This window comes from Odontomachus brunneus, unplaced genomic scaffold (assembly GCF_010583005.1).
Source record: "Odontomachus brunneus isolate Ranch 3 - 2012 unplaced genomic scaffold, Obru_v1 Obru_scaffold_214, whole genome shotgun sequence".
Classification (NCBI taxonomy): domain Eukaryota; kingdom Metazoa; phylum Arthropoda; class Insecta; order Hymenoptera; family Formicidae; genus Odontomachus; species Odontomachus brunneus.
In genome coordinates this window covers 153,829-178,071 of record NW_022639664.1, presented here as the reverse complement: position 1 = coordinate 178,071, position 24,243 = coordinate 153,829, and the positions used below count along the sequence as shown (strand labels likewise).

At 34.3% G+C, this 24,243-nt stretch overlaps 2 protein-coding genes across 5 annotated transcripts in view; both read right to left on the bottom strand.

Moving 5' to 3' along the window:
- Positions 1–6,444, bottom strand: part of LOC116852314 (short-chain dehydrogenase/reductase family 16C member 6-like) — a 194,878-nt gene extending 188,434 nt beyond the window's left edge. For 2 of the 3 annotated variants that reach the window (XM_032832523.1, XM_032832525.1), the window contains exon 1: positions 5,816–6,444. The gene's annotated coding sequence lies outside the window, so the exon portion shown is untranslated. Of the gene's footprint in view, positions 1–5,717; positions 5,773–5,815 lie in introns of all 3 variants that reach the window. The other variant, XM_032832524.1, reaches the window with a different exon arrangement.
- Positions 6,445–10,596: 4,152 nt separating this feature from the next.
- On the bottom strand, positions 10,597–16,873 carry LOC116852313 (WD repeat-containing protein 35). Of its 2 annotated transcripts, none has more exons than XM_032832521.1 (2): positions 16,432–16,873; positions 10,597–15,850 (listed from the first exon to the last, which is right to left on the bottom strand). In XM_032832521.1, exon 2 carries the CDS (start codon positions 15,781–15,783, stop codon positions 12,223–12,225), a length of 3,561 nt encoding a protein of 1,186 aa, XP_032688412.1. In that variant the 5' UTR covers positions 15,784–15,850; positions 16,432–16,873; the 3' UTR covers positions 10,597–12,222. The 2 variants fall into 2 exon arrangements, with proteins under 2 accessions (XP_032688412.1, XP_032688413.1); XM_032832522.1 differs by having other exon boundaries at positions 16,458–16,873.
- Positions 16,874–24,243: the final 7,370 nt, after the last annotated feature.

Below are 24,243 nucleotides of genomic sequence, written 5' to 3'. Positions count from 1 at the left end.
TGTTGGATTAATCATTATAACATTTTGTTAAAAATGTAAAAGTAATTATCACTGGTTCACTACATTACATCAATATTCATCGCATATCGAATGTTGCATTGTTTCAATATCTATCAACAAATTATTCCATAAACAACAAGTAAAAATTATATAACTATTATTTGGTATTTGCTAGGTATATTATAATATACTGTGAACAATATAAGGATACATTATATAAGCATGAATTGTAAGAACATCGTTGGAGTCATCAGAGTCACCGCCTGCGCGCTCGATCGTCAGGTTAAGCAACAGTTTAATGCGGTCAGGAACATGGATGGGTGGTGACTAGTGGTATACCGCTTGGGATCGAAATTATCGCAGGGAGGATTCATGAAAGTTTGGAATGTGTTGACAACCTTCGATATCTAGTACTTTATGAGACATGAGAAAATTAGGAATATAAGTATATTTTTGTAAACATTATGATTTTCTCATTTTCACCTTCGCATAATAATTCTCAGTATTTGATTACTATCAATATTTAACAGTGATTTTATTATCAGTATTTACCAGAAATTAAGTACTGGCCAAAAAATTACTGAATTACTGGTAATATTTAATCACTAATAATTTTTCAGTATTTCTTAGTATGATATTTCTATAAGGGATGCCCGATCAATCGTTGCCATCGACCTCAACATCAACACTAAAGCCGAATATTCATGGTTCGAAGGTCATGCTGTGTATCTGGTAAGACCAAAAGGGTGTTGTATACTATGCCCTTATAGAAATATCATACTAAGAATCATTGATAATTACTTATTATCTAGTATTTTTAATACTGAAAATAAGTAATTATCAATGATTCTTAGTATGATATTTCTATAAAGGTGAGCTGCTACAACCTGGCGATTCCATTACGGGCCATCGGTATAGGCTACAATTGATTCGTTTGAGCCGTGCATTACGAGAAAAACAGCCGGAATACGAGCAAAGACATGACAAAGTTATTCTTCTGCATGATAACGCTCGGCTTCATGTCGCAAAAGTCGTAAAAAATTATTTGGAAACGCTCAAGTGGGATATTTTACCGCACCCGCCGTATTCGCCGGACATTGCTCCTTCTGATTACTGGTTGTTCCGACGGATGCAGCACGATTTGGCAGGTCACCGGTTCACTTCTTTCGCAGAAATCGAAAATTGGCTCTTAACTTGTTTCACCTCAAAAGACGAGACATTTTTCCGAGATGGAATTCGAAAATTGCCTGAGAGATGGGAAAAAGTAGTAGCCAGCGATGAACAATACTTTGATTAATATGTTCATTCATTTTGTTCTGAAATAAATGCATTTTTGACCACAAAAAAACAGACTGAACTAATTTGTACTACCAATAGTTATTTTTTTTATTTGTATTTCAAATTCAGTGATGTTTCACATCAATAGTACTTGTTAGTGGCAGTCATTAATACTAGAATACTATAAGGATATATTATATAAGCATAAATTGTAAAAACATTGTTGGAGTCATTAGAGACCGCGTGCGCGCTCGATCGTCAGTTTAAGTAACAGTTTAACGCAGTCAGGACATGGATGGGGTGACCGGTAGTATACTGCTTGGGATCGAAATTATCGCTGGAAGATTCACCAAAGTTTGGAGTGTTAATAACCTTTGATACCTAGTGGTTTATGACACATGAGAAAATTAGGAATATACAAGTATATTTTTTTAAATATTATGATTTTCTTATTTTTCACTTTCGCGCAATAATTCTCAGTATTTGATTACTATCAATATTTAACAGTGATTTTATTATCAGTGTTCACCAGAAATTAAGTACTGGCCAAAAAATTACTGGTAATACTTAATCACTAATAATTTTTCAGTATTTCTTAATATATTTCTGTAATGATATAAATTTTTCTCTTTTCCTGGATTTTTTTTAAATCCTTCACTCTCCTTTCTCTTTATTGTTTCACACGTCACTTAATTCAATTTAAATTGTATTTCGAAAATTTGCTTACCATTGTTGAGATTCGAACCTGAGATCTCTGGTTCTTGAGTCGTTCACCTTACCTACTGCGCCATTGTTACTTTGACTGAGAAATGTTTCATATTGTGTACATATGGTATATCCATGTACCAAAACAAATTATTTAGTTAAAAGAAAAGATAAGAAAAGATCCTTCTAAAAAGTATCTAAAAAATATATTTAAAAAATATTTACTTGTTTTAAAAGTAAATAAAATATAAATAAATCATTTTGCAAATTTAAATAAATTATTTTCTGATAATAAAAGAAACTTTAATTTGAAACACAAAAAAGATACTTTTAATATTAGAAAATAATTTATTTAAATTTATAAAATGATTTATTTATATTTCATTTACTTTTGAAAGAAGCAAATATTTATTTGAATACAACGTTTACATTAAAAAACTAATTTTCTTGTATGTAAGGAAATTATTTGCTTATTCTTATAAATAGATATTGTAAATCAAAAAAATAATTTTTTTATCTAGAAATTCATAATTTTACGGTTTATTTTACAAATTAAAAAAAATATTACACTATATTTCTTACATATTTTCCAACAAATATTTTTTAAGTTAAGAAATTATATTTAACAAAATATATTTCTTTAATTGAAAAAGTTTTTTTATTGTATATTACCAATTTAAATTTCGATTTTTTTATTTCTTTATTAATCAAATAATTATAAAAATTATATAATTTTTTTTGTGTAATTTATAAAAATATTTACAAAATATTACCACAAATATTTATTTTTTGTTTACCATAAATATAAAATATTTAGTCTACATTTTAATAATGTTTTGAATATTTTGATACTCTTTTCCTTTATGTACATAAAATATTTATAAAATATTACTGAACATATTTATTTATTTTTACTATATATATTGTATAAAATATTTAGTCTATATTTTAGTAATATTTTGAATAAAGATTTGATAGCTTTTTTCTTTATGTACATAAAATATTTATATAATATTTAAGAATTGGGCATCTCTACTATACGTACCTTTGACGTAGATACACCTTTAATTTTAAAATTTGTGATTTTAAACGTTTTGTTATTAGCGGTTTTAAATAACCATAATTTTAAAATAAAAATATTTTTTGTTGTTATTATCTCTTGTTTTTCAATTACTGTGTTTTCTCCACAATAAGTACATACTTTTTTACTATTTATCCAACTTGTAAAATTATATTCTATTAATTCTTGTAAAGTATATGATTTTTCTAGTTTTTTTGGCAATTGAAGTAATGGAATATGATTTGACTGGATCTCTATATTCGTATAATTACATATTTTGCATCATGTTTTTACACATATATGATGTTCTGTTATATTCTTCATACCATTTATACTACTAATAAGATCTATTATAAATTGACCAGCATCTTGTTTAATATTTTGGAGATATTGATCACCTGCCAATCTACGTACTGGAAATGTATTTAGAGCTTTAGTATCTGATATAGAACATGCGACTCGTACAGACACTATTGTGCGGTAGCAACCGCGCGGCAGAATACACATGTACATACATGTACGTATGCACGCAGTACACACAACACACATACGCATGCACAATAAAGTAAATTTAAATGATTACTTTCTATCATTCATTTAAAATATTATGTTACAGATGTGAGAAGACGAAGACATTGGCAAAGAATACAATGAAATAATACAATAAACAAAATAAATAACCTTCTCAATTTTTTATACAAATTATCAGCACCATATTATTTTTTTGTCCCGCGCGAAAAAAGGGGCAATAAGTAAACATTATATATATAATTTATAAAAAAAATAAAAAAAAGATTTTTAATAATAAATAATACGTAGAATTTATTTCCGAAGGTACAAAAAAAAATATAAATTCAGTCACATCAATGTGGTTGGAAATATTTTATCAATTCAGTAGCACTATTATGAAAATCAATAAGTTATGCTATTTACCATTATAGAAATATCATACTAAGAATCATTGATAATTACTTATTTTCAGTATTAAAAATACTGGATAATAAGTAATTGTCAATGATTCTTAGTATGATATTTCTATAAGGGTTAATTATTAGCTTATTGGTTTTAATAATATTGTTATTAAATCAACAAAATATATTCCAATCACACTGATGTAATTGAATTTACACTTTTTTCAGCATAGACAATTTTGTAGTACATTTTACTGGAAAATTTCCTCCGTGTAGTGATGTATCTTTTCCTCTAATGTGAACTCACAGGCTATGTTCCAGTACTGAAACTCTATACGTATACTTGACACAAATTATAGATCTTCAATACTGGTAGTGAATATCGGAATGCAGTCGTAATTATCATTGAACTTTATTAAATTTATCAATGAAATTGTTTTATTTTACTTACGAGTTTACGCTAGACAAAAAGATATATGATTGATTTAATGTTTATTGTACCAATCAAGATGGACGCATATTACGTACATAATAAATATTAAATCGATCATGTATCTTTTCGTCTAGCGTAAATTCGTAAATCAATAAAGTTCAATGATTACGACTGCGTTTCGATATTCACTGCCAGTACTGAAGATCTACCTTTAGTTTATGTCACATATACGTATAGAGTTTCAGTATTGACAGTGAATATTGAAACGCAGCCTGCGAGATTACATTAGAAGAAAAGATACATAACTACACGAAGAAAATTTTATAGTAAAATGTGCTACAAATATAGATATTCAATCAAATCATATTCTATTACTTCAATTGCCAGAAAATTTGGAAAAATCATATACTTCACAAAAATTAATATAATACAATTTTACAACTTGAAATAGTGAAAAAGTATGTACTTATTGTGGAGAAAACTTAGTAATAATGTGAACTCGCAAACTGCGTTCCAATATTCACTACCAGTACTGAAACTTCATACGTGTACATGATACAAACTATAGATCTTCAGTATTCGTAGTAAATATCGAGATGCAGTCATAATTGTCATTAAACTTTTTAAATTTATCAATCAAATTATTTTATTTTATTTACGAGTTTACGCTAAACGAAAAGATACATGATCGATTTAATATTTATTGCACACGTAATTTGCGTCCATTCTGATTGGTGGATCAGTCAGTACGGAAATCTTTATAATTTCATTTACGAAAATCTTTTCTTTCTCTCAATTAATTTTAAATTTAGATTACATGTTTGCAATGCGGATCGCGGACCTCACAAGCGCAAATTGATATAAAACTATATATAAGAAAATATACTTAAAATTGTAATTACAGCTTGATATGTACATCTAATAGTCGATCATAAATCTTTTCCTCTAGTCTAGCGTAAATTCATGAACATGTGCTTATTGCAGCCTATATATATTACAAACGCAATCTGACGGCAAACGCGCGTCGCTTGTATGCGTGCGTATACGTGTGATCTGAAGCTAAATCGCTTGGCGATGCAAATGCGGCTTGATGGACAAACTGATTCACTTGTGTGCGAAAAAAATGAGAATCTGCGCAAAAATAAAAAGGCTTTTTAGCGGACGAGATTTCGAGATCTCCGTATTGCCTGTATCAATTTTAATTAAATTTGGTGCAAATTACGCTAAATATTATATAAGAAAATTTTTATTAGATTTTTGATTATAGTTTTCGTGCTTAAGATATTTGACTCAGAAGACCAATCAACCCAGAAATTCCAGATAAGCTTACACGGTCGCATTGTTTTGTTCGATCGATACGTCGGCGTCGCGCCGCGACCGCGCTCCTGAAAAATTCAGAAGAAAAGATAGATTAGTTAACTGAATTACCTTTGGGATTCGAGTATAAAAGTCCTCGTCAGAATATACGTCTTCAAGCAATTTCTTTTTCTGACTTCGCTGGAATGATTGATGTTACCTTTGAAAATTGTACTTGGAAATTGTTCAAATAACTTTTCAACTCACAGTAATATACACGAATAATAATAGAGTTTATTATTAAATACAGATAAAAGTTGCGCTTGGATACGGATTTTATCATAATCTGCGATACAAGAATTTCCGAACTGCTTTCGCGTGACTCTTCACATACACCTACAAATTCACACTGTTCTAGATTGGCTAGTGCTGTTGTTTCATTCTATCTCCTCGTTAGTAGCTTAATATTCTATCTTACTTTAACTTTCGCTCTTCGTTTCTTCTTTCTTGTCTAAGTCCTCTGCCTAAGACTTTCACTTTCCTTCTCTCTCGCTCTTTCGCCCGATTCTATCTACCTCTCTACTTTACTCCCCTCCCTCTCTATTCTATCTATTTGCTCCACGCTCGCTCTCTAACTTTCTTCTCAATTCTATCTCTTGTTCCACGCTCACTCTCTAACTTTCTTCTCTTTGCAATATTTTAGGACGCGCTTTTAAAGATGTCCTCCCTTCTTTTGAATCTCCAGTGCTACCACCCCTTATAGAAATATCATACTAGAGTCAAGAATCATTGATAATTACTTATTATCCAGTATTTTTAATACTGAAAATAAGTAATTATCAATGATTCTTAGTATGATATTTCTATAAGGGACTCTTGGCAAAATTTATGCTCGAAGTAGCTAATTTCTTACACGAGTAAATTATTGTATTTTTTCAATAGTCGATTTCTAGGAAAGCGTTCATTACTCTACTAATGGACAACACTATCAAGCCAATATTAGACATAATGATTATTAGTATTAGACTTAACTTCTGAAGGAATATTCTGTTGTTTCTCTACACAGATTCGAGGGATTTCAATTCATTTGAGACAGTGTAAAAATACTTGCCAGAGAAAAATCAAATATTAAAAGAACATTTTTTAAGTGATTTTTATTAAGTACCAAAAGAATAATCTCAATTTATATAAAGACACTATTAGTTTAAACAAAGATTACTCCCCGATCATTAGTAGACTACCATTGTTTTGATTTAGTTTGATGTATACAAGGATTCTTTTTGTGGTCTCGAGATTCATGATTACTACTATATAATTTGTAATCTTAAATTAATCAACAATATATCACGTTTCATAATTCAACCGTTTGCTATAAATTAACATAACTATTGTAACTCACAAGGGAACATAGGCAACCCGAAAATTTAGAAAATTCTGAAACATTGTGTGCAAATAGAGTAGTTCACCCGTAACATAAAACTATTTTTTGTTGCTGCTAAATTACGATTTAGGGGGTGAAACCACCCCTCGAAAAAATATGACATTTTGATTTTTAGCGAATATTTTCTAAAATACAATGCATATGAAAAAATAGTTTATGTAAAAGTTGTAGAGTATTTTATACTCTTTGTAACGATATATTCAGATTTTTCAAAAATTAAAAATTTTTTAACCCTCCTTCCCCACTCATTACCTTTACAATTACTTTTTAAGTTCTTATTAGGACAAAAATAAAAAGTGCATCAAATACCAAATCCATCCATACATAACAATAGAAAATTGTCGCGATTAAATTTTGAAGAAATCGAGATGATAACATAGAACTATAGGCAGCAAGCTATAGATAAGCATTTTCTGAAACAATTTTTCAGAATTTTCTGAATTTTCGGGTTGCCTATGTTTCCTTGTCAGACGGATCCCAAGATTATCATTAGAGATGACTACCTGATAAGAATTTTTAACGTAAATCTTTAGATACTATTAATTTACTTTCAATAAAAATTTGTTAAAGGCAACAATCATCTTTCACATACGTAGTTCATGGCATTCGGACTTATTTTGCACTACGGATGTAATTCATAAGATAGTGATCCATGTTCATTGTTATTACATCTTATAATTTTTTTTATCATTATACATTTAGTCACTGAAGAGGGTGCAAATCTAGGACTGAAACGTTTGAAATTTTAATTATATTGTATAGAAATTTAAGATTAAATTTTGCTTGTGCATCGGTGTTTGGGTCTCTCTTGTCCTTCTTTATATTATATCAAGATATTTTTTTCCAAGGCAATTGCATGACTCAAACCGACTATAAGTATAGCAATGAATAATAATAATAATCGCACATGTAGTACACCAATCAGAATTTTACAACAGTTACAAAGCAGCTTCCTCTACTGAAATCATTTGTCTTTTGATCAATCTAGCAGTAACTTCGAGAAAAGTAATAATAATTAGATAATACGAAAAACATTTTGCAACTTAAAATTTCTAGTTTTCAGATACATCATAAGATCCTCTCTAAAAGAACGCATGTTAAATGAAATAATACAGTTCGTATCGAAACTTTGAGGACTTTTTTCTGTGATGCTGATTGGTTGTCTTGATCTCGCGTTGCGGCCGGCTTCGCGTCATGCGCGGCTATCATCGTGGCGGAGTTGAGTGACAGTTCGCGCGTTCAAGAATAGGGTAATAACGAGGTTATATTTTTAATGTATAATAGTTTTAAAAGTTGCGAAGTGTGTTTAAGGGGAATACATAAAAATATTTAACGATATAAAACTTGAATACTTTGTGTCGTTTTTACTTTTTATAGTTAAATTAAATAATAAAAAAATAAAAGAGAAAGAGAAAGAAAAAGAGAAGAAAAGAAAAGGAAAGAGAAGAGAATATGCGAGAAGAAATGAAGAGGAGACAGAGAAAATAAAGATAAATGATAAGGCGGTAAAAAAACCATGAAAGTGAGATGAAAAGACAAGAAGAATATATGAATAAGTAAGAGAATGAATGAATAAAAGGATAAATAATAAATAAATAAATAAATTTTTTTGTCTGCCGCGATAAAAAATAAGTATTGCTTTACATAATATATAAGGATATAGAACTAGGATATTTTATGTTTATACTTTTATTATTTTTAGTTAAACAAGACACGAAGAAAGGAATAATGAAAGAAAGTACAGAAAGCGCGAAGAAAAAGAAAAAATATAAGGAGAGAAGACAGTACAGATAGATAAGTAACAGAAAATAGAAAAGACGTAAGAAGATAGAAAATAGATGCAAGTTAGTAAAATAGGAAAGATTATTTTTTAAAAGTAACTCATTATTGTAACTCGTTATTCATAAAAAAAGTACGTTGTTACCGTTACATTTCATTATTAAACAGAAAGGGAGAGAGGGAAAGAGGGAGAGAGAGAAGGGAGATGGAGAGACAGAGAGAGAGAGAGAGGGAGCTAAATGCAATAAATTTTGAGCTATTAAAAGAAAAATAAATACGGTGAGAATAAAAAAGTGAAAAAGAAAAAAAGGAGATATATAATGGTAAAAAAAGGAGAGAAATGTAGAGAGAGAAAGAAGTATAAAAAATTTATATATATAAATAATTATCACTTATATAAACTTATATTTATATATAAATTTATATACAGCATGTCCCAAACTCTCCTTATCACATTAAGTGGAAATGTAGAACGGATTGAGATGAATATAAAAGTCCTATACCATTTTGCGATATTCGTAATAATAACCGAGAAATTAATTGTAAAAATTGAGGAAAAACGCACGCTGAATGATTGAGAGAGGAGCGATTGCGACCCAGTAATATAGCAGGCAGATGTCAGCGCGCGTATTATATCGTTCTGATCCTACGTCTTGCCGCACCGTGCCGAGGCGAGATGTAAGAGTGCAGCGATATAAGTACAGACAATGGTGCGTTGTTTTTCCAATCACCGCGCGCCGATATCCGTGCACTATATTATTAGGCCGTAAGCGCCCCACCCTCAGCCATTCAGCATGCGTTTTTCCTTAATCTTATACAATTAATTTCTCGATTATTATATCAATTATTATTCTCGATTGCGAATATCGCAAAACGGTATGAGACTTTTATGTTTACCTCAATCCGTTCTACATTCCCACTTAATGTGATAAGGAGAATTTGAGACACCCTTATAAATTTATATTAAATCTTTCACTTTTCTTTCTCGTTATATTTCTCTTTTTCTCTTATTGCTAAAGAAGAATTAGAGAGAATTAGGGAAAATAAGAAAGAATGAGAAAATATGCATGTGAATGAAAAAGAATGAGAGAGAATAAGGAAGGGTAGTAGAAAATTAAAGTGACTGAAAGAGTATGAGAGTGAATGAGAGAATCAGGAAGAATGAGAATCAAGAAGAATGAGTGAAAATGAGATAGTATTAAGAAGAATATATAAATATTAATATAATTATTAATTATAAGTATATTTTAAATTTATTTTATTTTTATTTTTTATTGTTTTTATTAGTTAAATAGCGCGCGCGTAGCGCGCACCTGTATTGTTCTAGTAAAAAAAATATAATTCCGGCCTTACGTTAAGACCGCCGTTATGTTAAGATGTATACGGACAAGTTCGGACCTATGATTTTTGGAAGATACCTTAGAATTTTCCAAGACTATATTCTCTTCATATAATTTCCTTCATATTATCTCGAATACTCTAAATTTAATTTTCTGTGACTTCCCTCATATAATTTTTTTTCATATTATTTCGATATTCTCAACTTAATTTTCCTGTGACTTTCCCTTATAAAATTTCCTCTCATACTATTTTGAATACTTTTAATTATTTTCCTCATACATATAATTTCCCTCATATTAAATAGTTATAGTGAAACGGCCGCAAGTATAAGGGCTGCAAACAAAGAGAGAGATAAAATATATTTATTTATTACGATGCTACATAAATAAAAATCGAAATTTGTCGCATGACAAAATTTTTTTATTTGTTTAATAGGCTGTGATACTACAGAGATTTCTATAAACCTACAGAATTTTCCTGTAACATATTGTACAAAAAAATGACCTACCATGTCCAAGAACTTATTATCCTCTTGGAGACTCAAATACATTCCTTTATTAACTAATTACAGTGTGAACGCAACAGTATTAGCAGTGTCTTTCAATTGTATCAAGTGATCTATTATACAAAGATCATTTTGTTTTGAAATAGCTAAATAAATAAACTAATGTCGAATATCTCCAATAAGTAAAGATTGAGCCAAGACCAAGTGATTTATTATACAAACGTCATTTTATTTTAAAATAGCTAAATAAATAAACTAATTTCAAATATCTCTATTTCGCACCGGGAATAAAACATTCCAAGTATCACTTAAATAGTAAAATTGGACGGAATCTTTTGAGGCGCACAGCGCAATATATATACAATATTTCATATCTTTTTAGAAACCTCCCAGAATTCTCTTATGACACATCCTCTATCAAGAGGAACCATTCTTATCTTATTTCAACAAATTATCTAAGAAAAGGAAAATTCTTACACATCCCAATAAACACTAACTAGCAGTAACATCACATCGATGTTATAGTTTCCCACTCAACAATATAACTATTGTATACAACACATATATTGCACTTGCATTGTTGAGTAGGAAATTATAATGTTAATGTGATATTACTGTTGTTTGGTGTTTATTGAAGCACGGTCTCTATGATACAACCTAGAGAACATAAAAAAAACAAAACAAAATAAGAATTAACAAGCACTTGTACTTTAGCGTAAAAAATAAATGCATTACACAACCATTCGCGTTGCAAAACTTAACGCGGTAATTGCTCGAAATTACACTATATGTATCGCTATTGAACCCTAATTAAGAGTCAAAATTTATTTATGACCATTTTTATATATTCAAAGATCAATTTATTTTGAAAAAGCTAAGTAAATAAATTAATATTAAACGTCTCCATTTTGCATGGGAATAAAATACTTTCGATTATTACTCAGATGGTAAAATTGGACGGACGCATGGACGGAATCTTTTGATGCGCACAGCGCAATACATACATGATATTTCATAGATCTTTAGAAACCTACAAAATTCTCCTATGACACACTATCAAGAGGAATCACTCTTATCTTGTCTCAAGAAATTATTATCTAAGAGAGGGAAAACTTTTACACGTCCCAGTAAACAACAACCAACAATAACATCACATTAATGTTATAATTCCGCACTCAACAATATAACTGTCGTATACAACACATATTGCATTTATATTGTTGAGTGGGAAATTATAATATTAATATGATGTTACCGTTGGTTGATGTTTACTAGATACTACCTCTATGACACATTTCTTACAAAGAAAATAAAATAAAAATTAACAAGACCTTGCGCTTCAGTGTAGAAAATAAATGCATTATACAACTATTCACGTTGCAAAACTTAATGCGATAATTGCTCGAAATTACACTACGTGTATCGCCAAATGACCATTCTATCGCGCTAGACTAATATTCACGCCATACGCGTTTACATGTATGTAATAGTACTGTGACACAAAGGGCAAGCGTTGATGTTAACGACGTCGCGTTCTGTTGCAACGTGATGCCTGCAAACAGTGCAAATCCACGCGATACTGAGATCCATCAGTGGTTTTCCTGAAACGACACAAGCTGGGAATCTGGTCGAGCAATTCGGACAAGAGACACACCAGTCGGGCACCAGGGTCTCGCAATTGACGCATTCCGTCTTGTTGTTGCGAGAGTCCTTCGGGGTGTGCTTGGTGAAGATATCCACCGCCAGTTCCTCATATTCCTCCCTCTTCGCCGGTGCGATTGTCTCGAGTGACTCCAACTTGACGAAGGCCTTTGAGCATGTGGCGAACGCGCGGTTGACGGCGCTGGACAGCGCCAACAGGCAATAAACGTCTTCTACTTCCAATATATCCTCGTATTCTCTCAGTCGCAAGGCAGTCTTCATCGCTGCATCGAAACTACCGTCATACAACTGCTTGTGCGTGAGCAGTAAAAAGTGATACGCCTCGGCACCACGCCAAGCGTTCTCTATGATCTTGGTGTCCTCGTTACTCTCGGTCAGGCCCATCACAACATTACTACGGCCGCCTTTGATCGCCGGCACGTTATTGATGTGCTCCTCAATCAGCAACGCCGCAAGAACGTAGATCTTTTTCACGCGCAAGGGATGCGATTTACACTTGGCCTGCTCTTCGGCTAAGCGAAGCAGTAGCTTAGCCGCTTCCAAATTGTAGTTAGCCTTCTTGTAGAGCTCGATCGCCTGTAGACGTTTACCATTCGACAACAGGTGATTGGCATATTTGCTCAACAACTCACCGATCTGTGCCATTTTGTAAGTTTTGGCCAAGTCGACTGCTTGATCCCAGTGATTCAAACGTACGCATGTGTCCACGGCTAACTTGACATCGCCATACCTGATATAGGCTGCTACTGCCTGCGAACACATTCCTACCGAAGCTAACATCCTCGCCACGGTCTTCAATATTGGGCTCTTGTCCGGCAGTTGATCGACGGTGGCCGCCAATTGCGGGAAATGCTCCAGCTTATAGTAACATTGAATCAGTTTCTCTAGATTCCTGCCTTTCTCGTAGTAGTCCCTGGCGCCTTCCCAATTCTGCCTCTCGGCGAAATGGTCTCCGATCTTGTTGTACGCATGCTCCATCTGCTTGTCTGAGCCGCCGATACCCATCTTCATGAGCTGCACCACTCGGAAGTAGTCGCCCAATTTCTGACGCAGTGCAATCGCCAAGTCCCTCCTGTCCATGTCCAAGTACAGCTTTTCGGCCTCATCGTAATCGCCGAGGAACGCTGCTACCTCGGCCCTCTTCAATTGATCGTTGTGCACGTTCTGCAGACGCTTGATGAACTGTATACCCAAGTAATCCGTACACCGCACCATCGCGTTCTCTGCGGTCTCCAAGTCCAGCTTGGTTAACGCCGACTCGGCCAGCAGCCGCCAGAGACGCGGATGTGGGTTATCCTGGATGAAGTTATTAGCCTCCTTCAGGCCCACTTTAGCCAGCAGCTCTCGCGTATCTCTTAGAGACTTCACTTCTAGGTCAACGATCAGTTCTTTCCGCGTGTCATCGGGCTTCAGCACAAGATCGTCCAAGAGAACGCAACGTATCTCGAGATCTTGAAAAGAGCAGATGTATCCGGAGCAGGATATAGGTTCCTCAGGATCAAGTCCTCTCAGGACATACATCCTGGTCTTCTCCATGATCGCTAAGAGCGCAGGATTGTCCCGCGCCCAACACACGGCCCATACGTCTTTCCTCTCGAACTTGGACACGTCCTCACTCGAGTCTCCATCTCGTGAGTCTCGCGAACCAGGTGTTTTCTGCGGGTCCAAGTCTAACATAGTGAGGATACCGTTAGCATCCATTATAGAAGCGCGCGTGGAATCACAATTTATAGCGATCTTATGCAGCCTGCACGCGGTGTTGTATCTGTTCAAAAGAGTTATTTGCGGCAACGAGTAGCGCTGGATCATTCCCGACTCCCGACCGACAAGGAGAACCTTATCGGTGGCATAGACACAGCATATGGGATCTACGGTGGGTTTCATGTTGATGGGCGTCTCATAGGAACCATCCTTATCCAGATCTTGAATAACCTCTGTCACACCGGTCGGTGTCTCATCCACGTGGTAGATCTTATATTTGCGCATCCTGCCGGGATGCAGGCTCGAGTTGCGAGGTGTGCGGAAATTCCACACTAGAAAATTGTTCCTCGAGGCAGCTACCACCGCGTTCGTGGTCATCGCCAAGTGCAACGGCTCCAAATCCAAGAATTTAGAGTCTATGGGCGTGGCTATGGTGTTGCAAACGAGCAGGGCGAATTGCTCAGTGGCTTGGGTGGGGTCATTCCTCACAGACAGGACGCAGTGCTCTCCGTGCGAGGTTATCGATATCAGGGACCTCACATATTTAGTGCAGCACGTATTGCTGCTGGTGTTCCAAAACGTTACGCAGGTGCCGTCCTTGCCGATCTTCTCGTTTGTGAAGACAACCGTGTTGCTGAAGTAGGTCCACTTGTAGTCCAAGCGAATGTTCGCGAAGTATATGTGCGAGTCTACGGATAAGGCGACCCTAAGGGAACCCTTCTCCCAGGCGCAGCACGTTACTTCTCTGCCTGGTATCTTCAAAGTCCTCATATGCTCGCCGAACGGCGTGTAGAATTGGATGACGTTAGTGTCCTTGGTCTCCCCGTTGCTAAGCAACGGCATCAAGCCGGTCACCGCCAAGAGTGAGCCGCAGCTATTCCAGCAACACCAGGAGGCGGTTAGACCGGTCTCCATTGTAATTGGATTATCATCGTTGGTATCGCGCATCAGTTGTATCCGGCCGTTGCGATAACAGATAGCCAATGTAGGGCAGTCTATGGCGACGTAGCCATTTTTGCCGTCGTACCACTGCAACGCCATAATGGTCTGCAGCTGACTGCTGTTTAACGAGAGAACATTCAACTTCGTCAGAAATACACCCTGATTGTCGTAAAGGTGGACTTCTCCGCTTTTCAAGCCGAACAGAAGCAGCTTTCCATCTGGAGACCATTGCACGGCAGAGAGCGCAACGTTCTTCAGCTCTTTTCCCCAAATCCTGTTGCCATCAACAGAGCCAACAATCACAGCTCCGTCCTCATAGACTATACAGATCTTTTGACCATCACAACTCCATGCCATGCCTTTCACCACCGACTTGTTGCGATTGTTAATCATTTCCTCGTACCATGAGCCTTTATATAGCATCCAAACAATTATTACTCCATTTTGATCACTGGAAGTTAACTTTTGATGCTCCTCGTTCCATGTGACCACTTGAACATGACCGTTGTGACCCTCCAAAGGTTGATTCATGCTCAAATTACTTGTCGCAGCTAAGCCTCGGGATTTCCCACCACTGTGAGATCCATTGACGCTGGAATCTACTCGCAACACCTTCAAAAGTCCATCTTCCCCTCCGACAGCAATATAGCTGTCTTTTTGATTCCATGCTATGCAATTTAATCGAAAGTTATTCGGTATTGAGATCTTCTTGCTCAGATACACAAACATTATTGAGATCTATGTCAGTCTTCTAGGTAAGTTCTTACAGAGTCACAAGACAAGGGAGATTCTGAAACTAAAATATTTAATCTGTAGTAAATTGTCATTTTTGTCTTGAAAACTGTTCTTGTTACTTAAATTAGGTAACTTTAATTACTTTGTGCCTCTCCAATAAAATAAGTAATATAACTTTCTTATCTAAAAGTGGTATATAAAATAAAACTAACAATCCAGTGAACACAACGTTACACGTTACACTAACATATATATATTAGTTATAATTTCCTACTCAACAATGTAACTGTTATATAACATATTATATAACAGTTACATTGTTGAGTAGGAAATTATAACTAACTTGTATGTTACATATAACTTTGTGTTTACTGAAAAGCTTCTTCGTTATACATTGGAAGAAAAAAAGTATATAACCTAATGATGAATGGAAAAGGAACAAGATTGATAAAATTATTCTTTATTGAAGAATAAAATTCATATCATATAATCATTTTATTCCACAAAGAAGACTAAAAACACAGCTAGTCTGTTAGTAACAAAAAAAAAAGAATGATGTTCCAGTGAAGCACTAATTCAGTTAAAAAGAGTACGGCTCTGCTTACGATATTTGTAACAATTCTTTGACAAAAGAATACTTACTCAAAACAATGACGCGATTTACTTACAAGTAAAAATTAAGTGTGATAGCAATTAAAAGACACTTTCTCAGGATGCTTGATCCATTTCATTGCACTGGCGTTATAGAAATTCAGAACACAGAATATGTTCATTGTTTATAGGTTATTTTTCTTTCATTGTTGAAGTATTTTCCGATGTTTGCATAGTTCCAACATTATAATTAAGGTTACCAAGCTTTCACGGAGATTCAGTGGACCAGCATTCGCTGGTCCTTAGAATTGTTTTGTTGATAAAACTGTCAATTGAGGTTATAGCACCATATTGATTCTAAAGGCCCTTACACAATGCCAGGCTACAGGCAATAAAAATAGACATTAGCCAATAGAAACAGGGAATAGAAATAATTGACCAATCCGAATTCCTATGCCCTGTTCCTATCTGTTGCCTAGCACATGGGGCCCGATTCTTGACGATGTACGAATGAGGGCGCCGTCCCACGGAGCGGAAATTTTCAGCGGAACGGAATGTGCGGAGTTAGCATGACCAATCACAGCCGTTCCGCTTTTCTTCCGACGCTTTTTCTATTTTCCTTGTGTCCCATACAGCGGAATACGCGGAAGCGGATCACGCGGAATAATACAAAAAGTAGACTTTTTAATGTTATTTCTTACGTTTTTAATAATTTTAGTAATATTTTAGTAATATTTTATATAAATAATATAATATATGATAAATTAGTAAAGAGTAAGATTAGTTTCTCAGTAAAATACTTTTTACGAAAATATGCAACTATTTTACGATTGGCTAAAACATAATTCCGCTACTGCGTTTACCGCTTCATGGGACAGAAGGAAAGATACATCAGCGGAATTGCGGTGATACATTATGTAGTATAATAAAGTGATATCTATTGTGATTAATTATGGAGAATATATTATATGATTTTTGTTGACTGTGGCAATGATCGCATTTTATTTTCTATTAACATATTCATATATTATACATAATTATTTACTACAATTATCAAAATATTAACATCTTATTACTTACGATCCCTCCATTCATCATTTATAAACAAAATAATAAAAAATGTCGAAAAAAAAAAATATATATATAAATAATAGGCCGCGTTCCGTTTCACGCATATGCGCGCATTTATCTATAGTTCGTGTTACGTATATTGTAGACAAAGCGCGCATAAAGGCCATCACACACAAAATTACATAAGACGCATATGCATAGCATAAGTATGGACCAATGAGCATCGAGTATTAAGTCGCCATATTGGTGTTCGATGCTTAACATTCGATGCTCATTGGTCCATACGATCTTATGCTATGCATATGCAGTTATGTCAATTTGTGTGCGATAGCCCTTAGGACTATCACACACAAAATTACATAGGCTAAATTCAGCAGACTCAACAGTTGCACAACAGTTGAGTAATTTGTCAATGTAATTGGTCTAGATTTAGGGATCTAATAGCAAGAACCAATAATCGTTGATTGCTCACTGAGCGCTTTTTCTACTGAATGCGCCCATAGACGCATATGCATAGCATAAGATCATATGGACCAATGAACATTGAATATTAAGTCGCCATATTGATGATTGATACTTATTGATCTTATGCTATGCATATGCAGTTATGTCAATTTGTGTGCGATAGCCCTAATGCGTGAAACGGAACGCAACCATAAATGTATAAGAAGCAAATGAGATATGTAAGATATGTTAAGGTTATCCGCGACTATCTTTAAGGCCATCACACACAAAATAACATAGATGCATATGCATAGCATAAGATCGTATGGACCAATAAACATCGAATATTATAAGCATCAATCATCAATATGGCGACTTAATATTTGATGCTCATTGGTCCATACGATCTTATGCTATGCATATGCGTCTATGTAATTTTGTGTGTGATGGCCCTTATCTTTTCCACAAAATTGCAGCGGTAAGATTATAGCGAAACGGCACAAAAAAAAAGCGGAACGGCTGTGATTGGTCGTACTGGTTCCGCGAATTCCGTTCCGCGGAGAATTTCCACCCCATGGGACGTCAGCCTGAGATACGCATGCGAAAATCTACAATATACGTAACGTGAACTATACATTTTCGCATGTACACATACTCATTCGCATACCGTCAAGAATCGAGCCCATGGACACAGGCCGGTATTCATATGCCGGTATTCATAGTCGGGTCTTATTTTTAAGACTGACTTAAGTTCATCTTTAGATACTCCATAGCCAATGAAATGATCCGTTCATCATCTGAAGATAAACTTAAGACGGCCTTAAATATAAGATCTGACTATGAATACCGGCCATAGGCTTGGTTTACATCGTGCACTTGATACGCGTACTAAATAGTAACTTTCTATTAGATAATCTTAATATTGACAATGCATATCAACGGCAACGCATTCAATCAATACAATACATTTTCTTGAAGAGTATTATATCATCTTAATACTTCTAATTGTTTATATATATCGTCGATATTAATATTACATAATAGAAAGTTACTATTTAATACGCGTATCAAGTGCACGATGTAAACCAAGCCAATGTCTCAAGATGCGAATTCGGCTCTGTAATTGGTTGACATCTTAAGACAGTACTTAAGGGCTGCGTTCCAAAATTCTACTCGGTAGTCAGAGTACATTTAATTGACTAATCATGATAAAGAAATCCTAGTTATCTTTGTTCTTATTGATCAATTAAATGCTATTCCACCCGTCGAGTAGAGTTTTGAAATGCAGCGAAGATGATTTTAAATATAAGATCGGACTATGAATACCGACCATAGTATACATGGACTCCGAACACCCTTTGTTCTATCGTCTAATTGAGTGAGAAAGAAAGCGAGAATAGAGGGGCTATAACTTTCTCCCTATTTTTTTTATTTTTTTTTTTTTTTTTGTTGCGAAACATCCAATTCTCGTTTTTATAATATTATAAAGCGCAATGGCACTTCGATTAGACTGGCAAGCAAAAGTCTTACTTAAATCTTATTACATACTTTGTCTGTGCAGAAAGAAACAGAGAACAGAGGGGCTGTACATTTTGGTTTCACTTTTCTGGCTGTATACGGAATCTAAGGCCGGTATTCATAGTCTAATCTTATTTCAAGACCGTCTTAAATAATGTCTTAAATTGCGAATACGGCTCTGTGATTGGTTTATGACATCTTAAGACAGTACTTAAGATGATTTTAAATATAAGATCTGGCTATGAATACCGGCCATAGTCCGATCTTATATTTCAATCGGTTGAAATCTAGTTATTTCTGCGTAAGATAAAACTTGGTGTCACTTTTATAGTCTTTTGGAATACATAAATCTATAGCAATATTCTAATCTTCTATTCTTGGTTAAGTTCTATTCTTCAGCTTAAGTTTAAATTTTTAGCTGTGAAAATGGTGAGAAATCAAATAAAAGAACTAAATTTTGTTTAAAATCAACATAAGCTGACAACTTGCGATCGTTTCTACAAGATATATTTTTCCGTTTAGGGTTTATACTTATATGAGGTTTCTGTTTAACGTTAACCATCATCTCGGTGTTGATCGTCAATTGATGATCCGAATTTACACTAAACTTTTAAGGGTTCTTTCGAGAGTATTTTTACACCAAAAGTTGGGTGTTTTTCTCGTAAGGAAGAAACCTCCGCACAAGAACATCCTAACATGTTAAGTTTACGAATTTCTTTGTGCGTTAACTTAAGTTTAAGTTTACGTACAGATATGGTCATTGTATTGTCAATACTTAACGTAACGTAACATGCAATAGTGGGGTCACATGGGACGGAACGTATGCGCAATACGGAATAGGCGGAACGCTCGTGATTGGTTCAACCTGTTTTACGTTCGTTCCGTTTAAGTCGATCCGCAAGTTTATATTCTATCCGCACGAATTGGACGGAATTACTTATAACCATGTATATGTTCGTAAGCGATGCAGCGGGTAACTGATAAGTGTTTGAAAGAAGGAGAGTTTATACCGAAGAAGACGAAAATGCCGAATGTGCAACAGAGATCTCTAAGAACAATATTTAATATTGTTAATAATAACAAATATCTAATCAACATCGTTTAAAAGTGTAAAATTATAATTGTTTATTATTGTATAGGATAAAAAATGTGGATATATTCTTATACAAAACTTCGATTTATGTAAACACTCCTACTTTCAACGACCATTTGACGAAGAAATTCATCATCTACATGTGGATGGCGGTCCAAGTCTATTTGAGCTTTGTGATTCCAATCCGTATGAATTTCATCCTCTAATGTCACATGGAGCGGAAATCGCGGAAGCGTAATTGGCATCTGCTAATAATATAGATTATTCCGATAGATCCAACAGAAGGATCTATGGGAAATATACTTGTAATTGGCTAAGCGCCAATTGCGTTTCCGTGATTTCCGCTCCATGTGACATAAGGGAACACATTTGACGGAATACTTGCTATTGGACAGGCTACGTTCCATCAATTCCACATTGCGCAAACATTCCGTCCGTGTGACTGCACCATTACGGATATGCTTGTGCGTTGACCCTTAAGCCCGTATCAGATTACCGACTGCACCGGCCGACCTGACTGCCGACTACGACTGCCGACTCTCAATGAACCAATCACAGTGAGGCGCCGACTCGGCTATATTCCCCATGGGAAACTTGGTGACGAAGCAACAGAACGGAGCAATAGCGAAATCATTCTTATTGGTTGCCTTTCACCTAGTTTCTTTTCCGTTACTATTCCGTTCCGCTACTTCTTGCTCCATCGGAACGTACCCTTAAGCAACAGTTTCCCGAAAAATAGAGGGGATAATGTTGGTACCAAGGAAAACCTCTACACGATATAATTTCTGATCCTTTGTAATTGCACTGCTGAACAAATGCAAAAGGTTAAAATGAGAAAACATATACTTGCCTCACTTCAATTTATTGCACCAATTCAGCAGTGCGGTTACAAAGAAAAGAATCTTTAAATTATATCGTATAGAGATTTTCGTTGATACCAACATTATCTTTTCCACTTTTCGGGAATATTGCCTAACCCACAGTTCCTCGTCTATAATCGCACTTTTCGCTCCGTTTACGTATTCTTACGTCCATGGTCGTTTACCCCCTTGTCCACAACTTTAATTCTTAAACCGTAAGAAACTGACCAACCACAGTTGATTATTTGTAAAATAATCGACTGTGATTGATCAATTTATTACGGCTTAAAGATTAAGCCTATGTTCAGATTCCCCACCCGGGTGTATTCTATTACTAGAAGTGCTATAATATAGGTAACATATACTGGGTACTTTCCAGTTGTGAACTCTGTGTTACACAAAACCAGTTTATTGGTTGCATATTATCTTACAAGATATTTTAGATAATATGTGACCAATAAATTTTGTGTACGTTTGTGTCAAGATGTTCTGGGGCTCGATTCTCTAACTAGTTGCGTATACGTAAGTTTTACTGCGCAGCTATTTTATGGTATGATTAAACCTGCGCAGTAAAACTTACGCATACGCAACTAGTTAGAGAATCGAGCCCATGATGCGGTCACACGGGACGGAACGTTTGCGCAATGCGGAATTGACGGAACGTAGCCTGTCCAATAGCAAATATTCCGTCAAATGTGGTCCGCTGGGCATCAATCATGAATTTTTTCACGTGAATTTAATTTTACTATCGATCATGTAACTTTTTTCCCTAGCATGAAATCGTAAAAAGTGAGCAATTTCTAAATATTTGTAATAATTATTATAAACTTGTTTTATTTAATGCACATCTGTACTTATAATGCATAATATACTGTTTTAATCTTTTCTTTGTATATTTTATGTAAAATTCTTTATCAAATAATTTCAATTTTAAAAAAGTATGCAACCATACAAAGTAAAATTCACTCAAACAGTTGTCCACATTGTTTTAAATTGTGGAATACGCATGCGTAATATTACAATTTACATAACAATACAATTTACGTAACATTACAATTTTAATTGCGCATGATGATAGTATTATACTATTTTTCACGTTTCAGCTATCAACTGTGTAGGCTAAAACGTGAAAAGTAAGTGTGCGTATTTCTAGTATTTATATGGTAAAATAAAAATAATCTAGTTTCTTTGTTGGATGTTAGGCCATGGATGCTTCCGAAATAGAATTAGGTCGAGTTGAATTAGTTTTATTATAGTATATGTATCAACTCAACCCAGAGCATTTGCATCGACCATAATTACATTAAAGTGAGAAAATAATAGATTATAAATATTGTCATATGTTTGCTTATAATATTTCTTCATGTTATATATTATTTTTTTAGAATAAATGTAACACACAAACAAAAAATAAAATAATATAATAATAAAATTAATTACAATAATATAATAATAATTATTATTACCTATATAATTCCTGAAATTGTTTTTCTGAGATATGAAAAGGATCTTGAGTATCTCTTAAAATTTTACGCATAATACGTAAATTCTTGTTTCTTTCGTTTTATTCCTCATTAACTATCCACCATGCAGCAACCATCGTAATTGATTAACTTATTATGAATATGGATATTACTTTTCACGGGAAATATCAATTCGTATGAAAATTTTCACTTTTTCGCTTAACGTGAAAATTTTCACTTTTTCACGAATTCATCCTAAATGAAAAGATACATGATCGACCCCCTGAATATGTTCCCTTATGTCACATGGGGCGGAAATCGCGGAAACGCAATTGGCGCTTAGCCAATTACAAGTATATTTCCCATAGATCCTTCTATTCAGAATAGATCCTTCTGTTTTATCGGAATAGTCTATATTATTGGCAGATGTTTCCGTGATTTCCGTTCCATGTAACATTAGGGAATGAAATTCATACAGATCAGAATTACAAAGCTCAAACAGGCTTGGACCGTCATCTACATGTAGATGATGAATCTCTTCGTCAAATAGTCGTTGAAAGCAAAAGTATTGTAACAAATCGAAGTTTTGTGTCAGAATATATCCACATTTTTTATCCTATACAAGAATAAACAATTATAATTTTATACTTTCAAACGATGTCGATTAGATATTTGTTATTCTTAACAATGTTAAACATTATTCTTACAGATCTCTGTTGCACATTCGCCTCCTTCAGTATAAATTCTCCTTTCAAACACTTATCAGTTACCCGCTGCATCGCTTACGAACATATACATTAGTTGCTTTCCAACAAAAGACACAAGTCGACAAAAGTGGGTGCTTTCCAGTTGCGTACACAGTGTTACACAAAACCAGCTTATTGGTTGCATATTATCTTACAAGATATTTTAGATAATATGTGACTAATAAACTGGTTTTATGTACGTGTGTGTCAAGATGTGTTAAGCAATTGGAAAGCACCCAGTATCATCCTATCTTTGTTACTCACTAAATGTGGAACAAAGATAGAATGTGTTTGTGTCGATTTGTGTCTCTTGTTGGAAAGCATTCTAGGTTATAAGTAATTCCGTCCATTCCGTGCGGATAGTATGTAAACTTGCGGATTGACTTATAGCGAATTCGATAGCTTGCACTAGTGCGCACTGAGTGCGCATTAAGGCTTGTTTACAGTACATTCTTATATATAAGATCGTGTATTAAATACATATTTAAAAACATTTTAACTAATAAAATGATTCGTACGGATGTTATACATATCATATTATGGTTAAAAATATTTGAGAATTTATTTGAGAATTATTTAAGACAATCTTTAAATATAATAACATACTATGAACAAGCCTTAGTGCGCACTCAGTGCACACTAGTGCAAGCAACCGAATTCGCTATTAG